The sequence below is a fragment of the Haematobia irritans genome, chromosome 1 (genome assembly GCF_050003625.1).
Source record: "Haematobia irritans isolate KBUSLIRL chromosome 1, ASM5000362v1, whole genome shotgun sequence".
In the NCBI taxonomy this organism is placed as follows: domain Eukaryota; kingdom Metazoa; phylum Arthropoda; class Insecta; order Diptera; family Muscidae; genus Haematobia; species Haematobia irritans.
This window is the reverse complement of record NC_134397.1, coordinates 100601356-100616328: the sequence shown is the minus strand read 5'-3', so window position 1 is coordinate 100616328 and position 14973 is coordinate 100601356. Positions and strand designations below refer to the sequence as shown.

General features: G+C 36.3%; 2 protein-coding genes across 5 annotated transcripts in view; one reads left to right on the top strand and one right to left on the bottom strand.

The window, feature by feature from the left end:
• Window positions 1-14973, top strand: part of Cad96Ca (tyrosine kinase receptor Cad96Ca) — a 295767-nt gene that overhangs the window by 164572 nt on the left and 116222 nt on the right. For all 4 annotated transcript variants that reach the window (XM_075291266.1, XM_075291264.1, XM_075291265.1 and 1 more), the window contains one exon: window positions 4576-4664. In XM_075291266.1, the coding sequence (XP_075147381.1) occupies window positions 4576-4664 (89 nt within the window). The remainder of the gene's footprint in view (window positions 1-4575; window positions 4665-14973) is intronic.
• LOC142221510 (uncharacterized) overlaps window positions 1-14973 on the bottom strand; it is a 549478-nt gene that overhangs the window by 426854 nt on the left and 107651 nt on the right. The window lies entirely within an intron of this gene.

Sequence of the window (14973 nt, the reverse complement as noted above, 5' to 3'; positions counted from 1 at the left end):
TAATAATGAAACCAAGTTATATACTATTTACAAACTAATAATAATAAGAGAAAAAAATATTATTATAATAATAATCTGTGATTATATAAACAAAAGCATAAATATGGCTCCCCAGCCAAAAACAAACATTTAAATCAAAATAATGAGAAAAAGCCCATTAACAATGAATTAGGAATTGATTGCACTAAATTCCAAAAACCTTTTGCGAAAAACAGAAGGTGAAAGAGAAAATAATTTCAGATGTAATGGGAGAAAATTCCAAATTCGGGACGTTCTAATTAGAAAAGATCGCTCATACACGCCAGAATGACACCGTGGCAAAATAATTTGAGTATTTCTAGAAGATCTAGAAAAAACAAACTGATTCCTTAACAACGGCGGTAAATTCGAAGTAATTAATTTACGGAAGCATTGCAATACACGAAGGTCAATATAAGTTTGGAAACGACATCCCAGAAATTTTACAACATATTCAGAAATATGATCAGAGCACCGGAGACGGTAAACATAGCGAACAATCATATGTACAATCCTCTCAATCCTGCGCAAATTTATCCCTATAGTGCCGGACCATACCTCAAGACAATAATTAATCTGTGACATCAAGCAAGCAAAAGCCACATTTTTTCGAATATTAGTAGGTAAGTATATGTTAGTGGAGTATAGTCTTCTAAGGAGGAAAACAACTTTAGATAAAACGGAATTCACATGCGATGAGTAGTCCAAATGGGTATTCAAAATACCCCCAAGACATTTCATTTCACCTACAAATTCAATCAACGTACCATTTATCCTAATACAAATATCATGAGTATGTGGTGAACCAAACAACATCCCCTTAGTCTTATCCGCATTAATGACTAGTCTACTATCACCAAGCCATTCACCAATAGATGAAAGTGTAGAGTTGACTACTGTCTCTAAAGCTTGAAGCGAAGTACCACTGAAAAAAAGATGACAGTCATCTGCATATAAAAATTTCTCACAATTCTCAACTTGTACAGCACTACCAATTCCATTGATATACATAATGAACATCAGTGGTCCCAAAACAGAACCCTGAGGAACTCCACAGAGAACTGGCAATACATTCGACTGTAGACCGTTATAGCAAACAAATTGACTCCTGTCCTCGAGGTAAGACATTATAAGCCTGCAAGCACTATTCGAAAAACGAAAAAGATTTTTCAACCTTTCGATAAGTATTACGTGATCAATCCTATCAAATGCTTTGGATAGATCTAGTCCAATAAGTATACCCTTTCGGCCGCTATCTACGTTCTTCCTAATGACATCAGTCAAATGTAAAAGGTGGGTAGATGTACTATACCCAGGTCTGAAGCCATACTGGAAATCAACTAACATATTGTTCTCCCTAATAAAATTATAAATATTGTCATGCATGATGTGCTCAACAATTTTCGATACTGCCGGCAATATGCTAATCGGTCTTAGATTAGAAACATCAATTGACCCTCTAACTTTAGGAACAGGTATAACCCGCGCAGTCTTCCACGCATCCGGAAAAGAAGAGGATGCAAGTATAAAGTTGATGAGGTGCACCAAATATAGAGAAATATAAGGGTAAATGGCTCTCAAGAACCGAATTGGAATGCCATCAGTCCCAACCGAGGTCGTCTTAATTTTGTTCAGAGCCCGCCATACATCAATTTCAAAGACACAATCGAACGAAATGTGGCCTAACATTATTCCTCTCGTGGGATAAAAAATTTTGGTTAATCAAATTGACATCAATATCAGAAAGTTCAAGTCTATCATCCAAACAACACGAACGGATCGTCTTCCACACCTGAGAGCCATCAAGATGTTCAAATGTGCAGATGCCAATCCTCCTCTTCTCCCTACGGAGTACATGTTTAGCCTTATTTCTCAGTTTGCGATAAATATCATAATTCTCATCTGTAGGTCGTCTCCGAAATTCTCTATATGCCATATCCCTAAGAGACCTAGAATGTGTTATAGACCGCGATTTCAATGGCTGATCATTTCGGCGAATCTTACGACGAATTAAAGGAACAAAAGAAAAAAGATCTGACAAAAGAGAGTTAAAGACAAAAACTTTCAAGTTAACATCCGTGACCCAATAAAATATTTCGGAATCAAAAGTCCGTAAAAAATTTAATAGCCCTTCCCAATTAATATTACCGTAGTCCCTATGCTCAACATACTCTTCCTCAAAGGTAACAGGCCACAAAAGGGAACCGAACAGAAGCGAATGATGGGACATCACCGGACACTGAACCTGTGAGGAAAAAATTAATGCATCAGGATCACTAATTAGTACATAATCAATCAAAGACGTGGAATTGTGTGCCATGTCATAAAAAGTAGGTCTAAAATTGTGAACTATCGAGAGATTCAAACGCCCACACATTGGGCGCATGGTAGCAGACTTCACTGCATCAAATATATTAAAGTTGAAATCCCCTACAATAACTATGTCTGTATATTTAACCAATAATTCATTGTGTGCATCCTCAAAAGAAATAATATCTCCATTAGGTAAATACACAACCCCAAAAAGTATTTTTCTCCCACCAATACATAACTCCAAAAAAATCGATTCACATACTCCATACAACGTCGAACGGTAAACTACTTTGCACTTGATTCCACTCTTCACATAAATACCAACGCCCCCTCCTCGCATAGCTGGACGGTCATTCCGAAACAATGTATAGCCCTTCACAGAAACAGAACTGAGAGACACGTATGACTTTAACCATGTTTCAGATATCGCAAAAATATCTACGTCACTGTTAATCATTAAGCTCTTAAGCTCATCAAACTTCGAATTATAGGACAACGGGCGAATGCTTTGGCAGTTCTGATATGCAAACGTAAGATTTTTACTATAGTTACTCAAACATTTCCTTAAATAATATCCATTGTTAATTAGTGGGCCAAGATTATCATTAATCATTAATTATATAAAAATCAACACATACACTGGGGAATCATAAGTACACTAAAATGTAATTTAAATAAGTCATATAATTGTATTGAAACCAATCCAAAAAAGAAAAAAACTACCAATTCATAAAACAGCTAATCGTATCATCAGACAATTTTGATAATTCTAGATACAAAAGTAATCATTAAAGAGCATATTAAAATGTCACAGCAATTTCACGCAGTCATTATAACCAACAATAGCAATAGAGCCATCCAAATGCGATAAGCGGACCAGCGGCTTGTCCGAATGCGAAATTCTAAACTTGGAAATTTTCTTTTCTTTAAGCAAACGTCGGCAAACAGAAAAAATTTTACCACAAGCTGGAGTCAAATGGTCGTTTAAGTATACACGAGTGGACAGCAAACCACCAATGACATCCTTCAGTGTTAATGTATTCTTTTTAAAATATTTCTGCATTATAGAATCCCGAAGAGGAATGGAATTAAATTTTACAAGTACAGAGTGACCACGGTTTATGTAAGAAACATTGTTGATATCACCAGTAGAAACAGGAACACCCTAGTAATTAGCAATGGCTACAACACAATCAAACAGGTTATCAAGGCCTGAAGGCAATCCGTTAATAACCACATCAGGCCGGTATAGCTTTCGATGTATCCCATTGCTCACGATATCAATTAATGCAAATTTCGTATCCACTCCGGTCTGTATATTTGTAATATCATTCTTACCTAAAGATATTTCTGTTTTCAGCTCTTTAAATTGTGCAGAAAATTCCGTTTTTATGTCTTGAATAGCTGCATCTAACATATTTTTGAACTCCGTTTTTTCCTCTTGCATTTACTTCAGCAATATATCAAATTTCTCATTAAGTGCTCTAATGTCACCATCAGAATTTGTTTGCGAGATAGGAGTTATTTCACATTTAGAACACTTGTAATAAATAGATGTAAAATCAGCCAGTACACCAAAAACACTGTCAGTAATCTCTGTACAGGACTGATGGAACCAACACAGGCAAACAGCACATTGGATAGAAGGTTGAGTTTTGGTTATATTTTTCTTGCACGTTTCGCACGCTGCTGATTTTTCTTTATTAGGCGCCATATTGTATTCAAACACAAATAATGTGATGACTCAAAAAATGCTGCAAATTATAGTAATTCGTTGAAAAACCGAAGTAAATTTGATGATCCTCGAAGAAAACAAACGTTAAATACTCTTTTTAGCACAAAACAATTGAACAATTGTAAAAAGAATTCGGTATAAATTTAATAATACGATTAGCTGATGACGAGGTTCAACTAAACAGGCATAGTGTTGCCAGATTTCTCCTCAAAAAATTTCAGCAAACTACTGACTTTTCTGCAGTATGTCTGCTGTTCCAAAATAACAGATTGTTTACTGTTTTAGCAAATCAACTGCTAAAACAGCAGCATTTTGTTTGCTGAAACAGACAGCGTTTGCTATTAACAACAGACTTGTTTCTATGAGTGTAGAATTTCAACTTGGTGAAGAATATATACTTCACATTTCGATATACGCAAACGGAATTTCAAACCATAATTTGGCTATACGAATTTCAAAATATGTTTCTCCCGATTACTATTACCACTAAGACTATATTTTTATTTCAGATAATGAAGGAATTACAACAGTTGCAGTAAAAACATTAAAAGAGAATGCAGCAGAAGTCGAAAAGAAGGACTTACTTTCGGAATTGGAGGTATGTTCTGTATTATTTTTCTGTATGTAGTTTCGAATCCCAAATAAAGAATGTTAAGGCTTAAGTTTTTCCAGATAAATCTTGAGCATTATAAGGTTGCATGTTTAAATGCACAGCCTTGTTAAGAAGCTTCCTGCACAAAAAAAAAAAAAAAACAATGTTTGGAAAACGGGTATCGCAAACATTGTTCTTTTGTTACAGTAAAAAAAAAACCAACAAAATAAGAAAAAGAGTTAACGCCTTATCACAAAAAGTCTATACTTTTCTTCTAAACAAACTTCCTTACATCTAAAAAGTAAATGGTAAACGATGGTTGTTTGTATAATATTTCGTCTTGGAGGAAAGAGGTCGTCAATAAATTTTGCATATACTACAAAAAGATAGAAAGATAGAGATGAAATAGAAAAGAGATGTTGACTCGGAGTGTGGTATAATATAAGGGCTGTTTTCTTTTAGCACTGGATACCCTAAGCCGTGAAGGTCTAAAAGAAAACAGAGTACTCGTTTATCCAGGACATCTCCAAAAATATGCAACACTGTCATCAGCTGTTTAAAAGCAATCACAGAAAAGAAGTGAAATCTTGCATTTTTAATGTATGAAATGCTGCAATTAGTAATAAATATTTACTGCTACGATTATTTATGACGCTGTACCACTTTGAATTTCATGTTTTTTGATAAATTGGTCACAGTAAATTGCTATTGTGTATCAAAATACAATCTGGCAACATCGGCGCGACTTGCACTGATGAGATCCCAGCAAAAGAATTGGAAGTTGTTCCACAAACATTTCTTTTAAAGCTCATCCCAGAATCCCCCATCGAGTTTTTTCAACTTCCGATGCAGTCCTTTTGGACAAGTGCACAAACATTTCTTCTAAAGCGCATCTTGGGATCCCCCAATGATTTTTTTCTACTTCCGATGCAGTCCTTGTGGACAAGTATTAGAAAGAACGCAATCAGGCTATTTTAAGCGCAAATTTTGTGTAATTAAATTTTACAAAAAAAAAAAAAATAGAAATTAATAAAAAAGAAAAAATAATAAAAAAAAAAACAATAAATTTCATCCCCGCTAGGATTTGAACCTGTGCCGTTTGACTTTTTCGCTTCCATGGAAGTTCTTTTGAGAAGGTTTTGCAAATTACGAGAATTTTTAATTTTTTGTTGATTTTTAATGGAAAAAATATATTTATACGAAAATATATGCCGAAAATAAAAAATAAAAACGATGCATGACATAAAAAAATAATTTTTTGGAAAAATATTTGATAAAAAAATTGCCGCTGGTGAGATTTGAACCTGCGTTTCTTATTTTTTCGTTCATACTAATAAAGAACATCTCGAGAAGCAATTAGAATGTTATTCCTTGGTGTCGTATTACGATCATATCACAAACATTTGTGGCTGAGTGTGCTAAGGCGTTCTGTTATGGTGTCAGCAAACCCAGGTTCAACCCCTGGTCGGAGCGAAAACGTTTTTCAATTTTTTTTCAAAAAATTGTTTTTTTTCGCTTTTTAAATTTCTTCATTCAAATTAACTTCCAGGGCACAACTTCTAAAGCAACTTCTAAAGCAATTTTTTACTGATTTAGTTTTCACTTTAGTGAAAATTAGCGGCTAAACTCGAACTTAATACTCACCTTAAGGTGGCATTACATACCATTCGGTTATGTGTGAGTATGTTATAGTCGAATACGTTGACGAACACGATTCTTCAATTGAGTTATACAACATGCGTCGGAACACCAATACATTTGCTGATTGCATTCCTCGCCTCTGCGCTTTTTATTATGTTTTTACATTCCACGCACTTTTTAAAGTGTAGAACTTTGTGTTCTAACTTCCTCAATAATTTCTCGTACATATTTTTTTCGTTTGTCGGTTTGTTTACATGTTGTCAACGCATCCAACGCATTGAAAAGTTAAAAGTTCGTATACTTCATGCGGTCGTATGCGTCTTCAGTCGACAACCAAAAGCAAATATATTTTTATATTTTTAGATCTAGCACCATACGTGATTAGATATGACTATATATCTAGAGAGATGTGGTAAGATCCGAAAACTGGTAATATCTGGTAATATCAGTTTTAATTCCATATGAATTAGATTTGACCAGATCTTGACCCAAATTTAATTACCCAGCAAAAAAAGCGTCGCCAAAAAAGTAATGAAAATGTTCTTTTTGGATCCGGAAGTAGTGCAAAATTGACGCAGAAGCGATGAATTTAACATGGGCTTGTCATAGGACGGAAGTACTCCATTTCAACAGCCGTTGCACTGAATTTGCATTACTTCTTTAGGTGTGATCCGAATTCAATGTTTTGGATGTAAATTAAAAAATTCTGTGATATTTTGTCACATAAATAATTTTTATAATTTTTTATAATTTTTAATGAATTCTAAGGCTTATGGGAAACGTTTGACCTCAACTATTTTCAAAAATTCACAATATTTTCAGATTGGATTTAGCATTTTTTTCGTCAAAATTTAAATGATTTGTACCATTTTATGAATTCTTACTCTGTTTTTAACCTATTTGAAACAAAAAAAGTTAAAATTACCCATTAAAAGTATGAAAAAACAATGTTATAAAACATTGAATTAAAAGAACTTCCTGGGTAGTTAAAATAAAGAACATCATTGGGAGTGCATCTTCTGGAAGTGATTTTAAAGTTGTGCCTTTGGAAGAACTACCAAATTTTTTTGCTGGGTATATCTAATCTGACATAATTATACGTTGATATATCTAAAAATGTATAATTTTATCTACAAATTGTAAAATTGTGTCGCCTCTTTACATTTAGCAACTTGCGTATTTCGGCTTTGTTGGGTGTTAGTAAACAACTAATAAAACTTCGGTTGACCAAAAAATAGGTGCCTGCGAATACCGAAATATATAATTAAGATCGAAAAACGCCTGAAAAATATAAGACCGCTACAAATGTTTGCCAGAAAGCCACGTTCAATAAGATCATTCCAATCATATAAAGTTACTGAAATGTATTATTTTATACAATTTTACTGTATACCAACGCTTTATTAAATATTGCCAGAAGATTATTACCAACATTGAATTTTGCTTGTTATGTTTAAACAATTTACTTATGCGAAAAATCTTTTTGTATTTCGTTAATGAATTTCAAATATTATATTGAAAACATTCCATGGCATACAACGTGCATCAATTGTTGCATTCTCTTTTGAGTCTCACAATTGTGTATTGGCGAGAATTGCACATGGAACTAAAAATGTAGGAAGGGAGATAATGAACAATCTAGAAATAAAAAATATACTAGCAAACTCAAAACGTTATACTTTAACAGCCATTTTCATGTAGATTTGGTAGACATTCTAGAAATGTAGAAATTCTAGAATTGTTAGATTTTTTGCGTGTGCTTTTATGATATGTGATATCTATTCCTGCCAAATGGGCACAATTTCGTAAAACTACAGGTATATAAACATCACAATATTTTGACTTATAATGTCACCAAACATTTTTTTACAACTGACCTCAAAGAAATTTGTTCTAATAAACTTATGAATAACATTTACGCATATTAAATAAAAGAGAGTTTATAATTAAGAAGGCGAGCATTCTTAAAATAAAACATGGATACGAAATAATTTTGGAAGTCGTTGTGTGCACACGTAGAAAGTAACACTCTTCGACGAAATTTGAAACAAAAAGGTATATTTTCGCTTTTAGCAATATAATTTATTCGATAAGAATTTTGTGGGTTAACAGGTTGGCTGATAAGTCCCCGGTCTAACAAAGAAAAACTCGGGTGTATTACGAGTTAACAGCTGCAAACACCGCTCAGAATCATCAACACGTTGTTGTTTTTGGTCAAATGTGAGCTCGCGCGGCACCCATTTTCACAGAGCTTCCGCATATCCAAATATTGATGAATGATATGACCAACACATTCCTTTGATATCTTTAAGGCCTCTGCTATCTCGATCAACTTCATTTTACGGTTATTCAAAATCATTTTGTGGATTTTTTGATGTTTTCGTCGGTAACCACCTCTTTCGGGCGTCCACTGCGTTTACCGTCCTCCGTGCTCATTTCACCACGCTTGAATTTTGCATACCAATCAATTATTGTTGATTTCCCTGGGACAGAGTCCGGAAATTCGTTATCAAGCCAAGTTTTTGCTTCAGCCGTATTTTTTCCCTTCAGAAAGCAGTATTTTATCAAAACACAAAATTCCTTTTTTTCCATTTTTTTCACAATAACAAAAGTTGCTTCACAAAAGAAGCTCTATCTCACAAACTAATTGACTTACAGACGTCAAATTTTGACACAAATCATTTGAAGGTTGGTACTATATTAAAAATAATATGCATTTAATACTAGCGACGCCATCTATGTGTCAGACAGGGGACTTATCAGCCAACCTATTAGATGTGAGGGAAATGCAATTAGGCAGAAAAGATTGCTTTTTGAGTTAGTCTTTATGAAATTGTTTTTACATCCTGGAAAAGACTAAACGTTTATCACAAACAGTATATACTTTTCTTCCAAATAAACTTCCTTACAGCGAAAAGCAAATTAGAAACGAACTTTGTCTAAAATTTCGTTTGGGAGGAAAGAATTATTTTTTTTTTGCATGTGAGGAGAAATATTCAACATAATCTACTTCCAATCTATCCTACAAATAATATTGATAATATAGCTATTGAGTTAATAATTAATAATAAATCAATAGTAGTATGTTCCGCTTACTCTCCAAAATACTCATTTAGTTTTGAAAACGATATTTGTAAGCTAACATCTAACATTAGCGAGTTTATAATACTAGGAGATTTTAATGGCAGTCATGTTTGTTGGAATTGCCCATCAAACAATTCCACCGGTAAATCGCTGTTCGATATCCATAGCCGATCGGATGTCTACATTCTCCATCTAGAACTCGAAGCTTAAACTCTCTGTGGGTGTGCTGGAGTTTGAAATTCTGTCTGACCATCGTCCAGTTATTTGCTCAATTAAGCGTTCTATTGCGAAGACTATCGACTCGAGCTTCTATAACTACAAACGAACAGTATCACGATAAGCAGCGCGCTTTTCAGCAGTAAAGCATCAGTTTTTAAAGAAATCGAAAACTTTACATCCTCAGTTTTGCACGCAAGGGATTCTTCTACTCCCAAAGTTAACAGTTGCTTCCACAACAATTTGCCAGCTGATAATTAAATTCATAAAGGCCACAGATCCTACAAGAGAAAGAGCCAACGTGCGGGTAATGCTACGGAGCAAATTCACTATGAACAATGTTTTAAATTGTTAAGCAAAATAATTGACCAGAAGATAAAACTTGAAGGTAATAAAGAGTGGTCGAACTTTTTAACAAAAATGAAACCTGGGGACAAATCTTTTTGGAGAGTTAGTAGAAGGTCGAAGTAAAGGTAAAAACAAAATCCCTCCATTAAACCATTGCAATAATAAAATAGTAACTGATATCGAATAGGCTGAATTACTTGCAGAAACCTTCGCTAAATCCAACGGCATTATTTCAACCGTCGAACGGAACGGACGTGTTTTTTAATAGCGGATAAAATCATCGTAATAAGTACCTACTACGAATTTCCAAGTGTGGTGGGATATTAGGCCACCATGCAGAGAAATTCAAAGACATCCACTGGGTTGCTAACTTCAGGGCCCAGTGGACGGGTATCGACTGGAGTTATAAATTTGGGCAATGACCAAGAGTTAGGCCCAATTAGTCGACCTGTAGACGGGTCGACAGGTGGCGACAATTTGACAAGTCGGACCTTTTCCAAGGTAACGGCATCAAAAGGAGGTAATCCCTCACGAAAGAGATTCAAAGAACGCAGAAATGCTTTGTTTATCCTAAAGAAATTAGGATCAGTCGACCCAAGCACGTTGTCGGCTAAACAAAGCGATTCCTTAAAATGGGCTCAAGGAATTCTTGAGGCTGGAAAAAGGGAACGATCACCGGATGAGCTGCCATCCTCCAAAAGGGATCAACGATCGTTTGCCTCAGTTGCTAAAGATAGCCTTGTGATGGCTATCATAAATAAAGGAGCATTGGACGGTATGGTTCCAAAGCAAAAATGGGGGGAAATTGAGAATGCTTTGTCTGGCGTCTACTCACAGGTGCTGGAAAAGTTTCCCAGCCCAGATCCTTGACACCAAGAGGCTGGTTGGTATCAAGGACGATTTAAGCTAGTCGCATTTGAGGACCAGAGGTCTATAGAATGTTTCAAAGCTGCTCTGATACTAATTGGTGAAGTTTGGGAAGGAGCTGCTCTAGAGTTAGTCGAGAAGAAAGACATACTAGACCGACTAGACCAAGAGCACATGCGTGGATACCTGCAAACCCTCCTGACCCTGAATCTATTTTAAATAGACTGAAACAATGCAATCCAGATCTTCCAACAGCTGATTGGAAGGTTGGCCGTTTGGATGAAGTGGTTTCATTAAAACATCGGAGGGCAATTGGACAACGTCCAGTGAGGAGACGCTGGAGGTACTATTGGACACACATTTTCCTGGAAATCTGACGGTTGAACCATGTACTGGCGGTGCCACAGTTGCTCAGCGGTCGTTTCCTGTCGAGGAAATTGTATCGGAAACTAGAATAAGATGGGCGCTAAATAGCTTTGGACCATTCAAATCCCCTGGACCTGATGGAATTACTCCGGCGGAGTTACAAGCTGTAACTGACAAAATTATCCCCTGGTTGTCGGTGATATATAAAGGATGTATCAACTTATCATATATCCCAGGAAAGTGGAGGGAAACAAAAGTCGTTTTCATACCTAAAGCGGGAAAAGCCTCTCACTCGAGGGCGAAGGATTTCCGACCAATCAGCTTATCCTCATTCCTACTTAAGACTCTGGAGAGGATGATAGATATTTATCTTAGAACTAGCATCGATTCAAGTTTGTTCTCGAAACGACAGCATGCATACTCGAAGGGCAGGTCTACTGAGACCGCACTACATGAACTAGTCAGCTTTATTGAAAGCTCACTATCTGTCAAAGAATACACAATCGTGGCGTTTCTAGACATCGAAGGGGCGTTCAATAATGTCCATCCGAGCTCGATATTAAATGGACTGACAACCCTGAATGTTGATCCATGTATACTCAGGCTGTTAGACGAACTGCTAATGAAGAGACGTATTTCAGCCACACTAGGACAAGCAAACATACAAAAGTATGTGAACAGAGGCACTCCCCAAGGAGGAGTTCTATCACCTCTTCTTTGGAATGTTGCTATAAATAGCCTTCTGGTTACTCTAGAAAAAGAAAGGATAAAAGTGGTGGCATACGCAGATGATGTAGCTCTGGCAGTCAGGGGAAAATTCCCATCCACAATCAGAGATATTATTCAGAGGGCCCTCCGGATGACTGAACAATGGGCGAAAGACAATGGTCTTGGGGTAAATCCTGCAAAGACAGAATTAGTCATGTACTGCAAAGATCGCAAAACTCCCACGGTTAGGCCTATTTCCTTAGGGGGTATTGAAATTCCCTTTGGTGATTGTGCAAAATACCTTGGCGTTATTTTGGACAGGAAGCTGAACTTTAAGCTTAATATTGAAGAAAGGGCGAGGAAGGCAACTGTAGCTTTGTACTCGTGCAAAAAGGCAATAGGAAAAAAGTGGGGACTAAAACCAAAAATTGTGCATTGGCTATACACGGCAGTAGTAAGACCTATAATGCTATATGGTGTTGTAGTCTGGTGGCCGGCACTTCAGAAACTAGCGCGAACTATCGCTGTGGTCGGAAAATGGTTACGGTCACAGTTCTGTCCTCAAAATAATGTCAGATGTGCCTAACGTAGTGGATTACACTTTGGCGAGTCCACTTTTCGACAAAAAGTTTGAGACTCTAATCCCCAACAGTGAGGCGTGGTGCACACAGACCCCGGGGAATAAAGAATATATAGATTTCTACACTGATGGCTCCAAATTGGATGGACAAGTGGGTTTCGGAGTATATTCTAATGATCTGGAACTTCAAATAGTGAAAAGATTACCTAATCACTGTAGTGTTTTGCAGGCTGAAATATTATCAATAAGAGAGGTGGCGAATTGGCTGAGAAGTAATGTTCCAAAAAATGTGGGCATTAATATATACTCAGACAGTCAACCTGCAATAAAATCCTTGAACTCTGTGTTCCTCAACTCGAAAACGGCCATCGATTGCCGCAAATCTCTCAATGAGATGGCTGAGCAGTACAATATTCACCTAATATGGGTGCCTGGCCATAGGAACATACCGGGGAACTGCGAAGCGGATGAGTTGGCAAGGCTAGGGACTACCTTACATATTCCAGGGGAACTAGAATTTGTTGGTATGCCCCTAGCTACCTGCAAGCTCATGCTGCGTGAGAAGGCTGTTATGATGGCAAATGTTCGATGGGAGAATTGCAAGGGTTGTAACGACACCAAGCAAATATGGCCCCATTTCAACTTAAACCGCACACTAGATATTCTAATGTTCTCGAGACGTCAGATATCACTCCTGATATCTGCTATAACGGGTCGCTGCCTGATAGGAGATTTTGCAAAAACTATTGGCGCGAAGTATAATGACTATTGTATGAGCTGTCATGATGCGGAGGAAAAAGAATCAATTAAACACCTCTTGTGTGAGTGTCCTGCATTTTGTGTAAAGCGCAAGCAACTTTTAGGAGCATATAGCTTCAGATTACTGGCGGATCTGGAAAACGTTAACTTAAGCAGTCTGCTAATATTTTGGGAACAATCTGGTTGGTTCAACATAGAAAAATAATCAAGAAGGTTCAGCGGTTAAAACTAGAAGTGCCCATATGTAATAGGTACTTTTAGTTAATGTGGTATCACAATGGACTGAATAGTCTAAGTGAGCCTGAATCTTAATCGGGCTGCCACTTTAACCTAACCTTAACCTAACCTAACGGCATCACTTCACATTTTAAACATTCAATAGATACATGAAAGAAATGAATAGGTTAACAAGTTCAAAAGTGAAAAACCGGATGTAGATTCGTTTATTCCAATTTCACTATCAGAAATTCGCGGAATTATTTCTACTCTACTCTACCAATGTGCTGATTAAAAATTTACCTGAAAAGGCTCTTAAAGTGATTGTAAACATAATCAACAGTTGCCTTCGGCTAAATTATTTCCCTGAAAGCTTTAAGGTAGCTAAAATAATCGCTATTCATAAACCCAACAAACCTAAATCAGATTCCTCCGGTTATAGGCCAATTAGCCTTTTAAGCAACTTGTCTAAAATCTACGAGAAAGTGATTCATTCTAGACTCTATGATTATTCCACCGACAATGCTTTGATTTCTGCCGATCAGTTTGGTCTCAGAAAAGAGCACAGCGCAGTCAACCAAGTTCACCGAATAACTAATTTAATTAAACGCAATAAAAGTGGCAAACGATCTGCAGGTCTTGTGCTTTTGGACATTGAGAAAGCGTTTGACACTATTTGGCATAATGGACTAGTATATAAATTGCTAGTTAACAATGTTCCCAAATATCTATGTAAAGTTATATTAAACTTTCTGGAGTCACAATCATTTATTGTATCGGTCAATTCAGCCATTTCGTCTCCAAAACTACTTAACACTGGACTTCCCCAAGGCTGTACTGTCACCATTACTGTTTTCCATTTTCACATCCGATTTTTAAACAACATCCTATATTAAAACGGCTTACTACGAGGACGATACGGCTTTAATCACCTCCAGCAAGCTTACGAAAGCCTTGCTAAAAAAGATGGAAAAAGGATTAACAGCATTGCTGCATGCTGTTAATCCTTTTCCTTACTAAGTGGAAAATAAAAATCAATCCAGCCAGAACCCAGACAATTATATTCCCTTGATAAAAAACTCACATTTGGTAATCACGTTGATGATATCCGCCAAAAGGTGCTCAAAAATATCACTGCCTTGTGGCCACTACTCCACAGAAAATCGTATCTCAATCACGAAAATAAAAATCTGCTATTCAAAAGTGTAATTATACCTACTATCACATATGCGTGCCCCATTTTGGTGCAGAGCAGCAAAGTGGCACTTGAAAAAGTTGCTAGTTCTTCAAAACAAATGCCTAAAGATGATAAACAGGATACATGCAATTGGAAGAATTTCTTGTTATGCTTAATTCCAATTACCTGAACAAAGCAAAATATTCTATATCCTCTGATAAGGTCTTGCAGCGAATAAGACTATAATTAATACCACAATCATTAGAGTCATCAAATTGGAAGTTGTATGTTTACCGTGGCTATTCCTGTAATATCCCTGTATAGTCATACTTATTCCAAAATATTTGAATTGT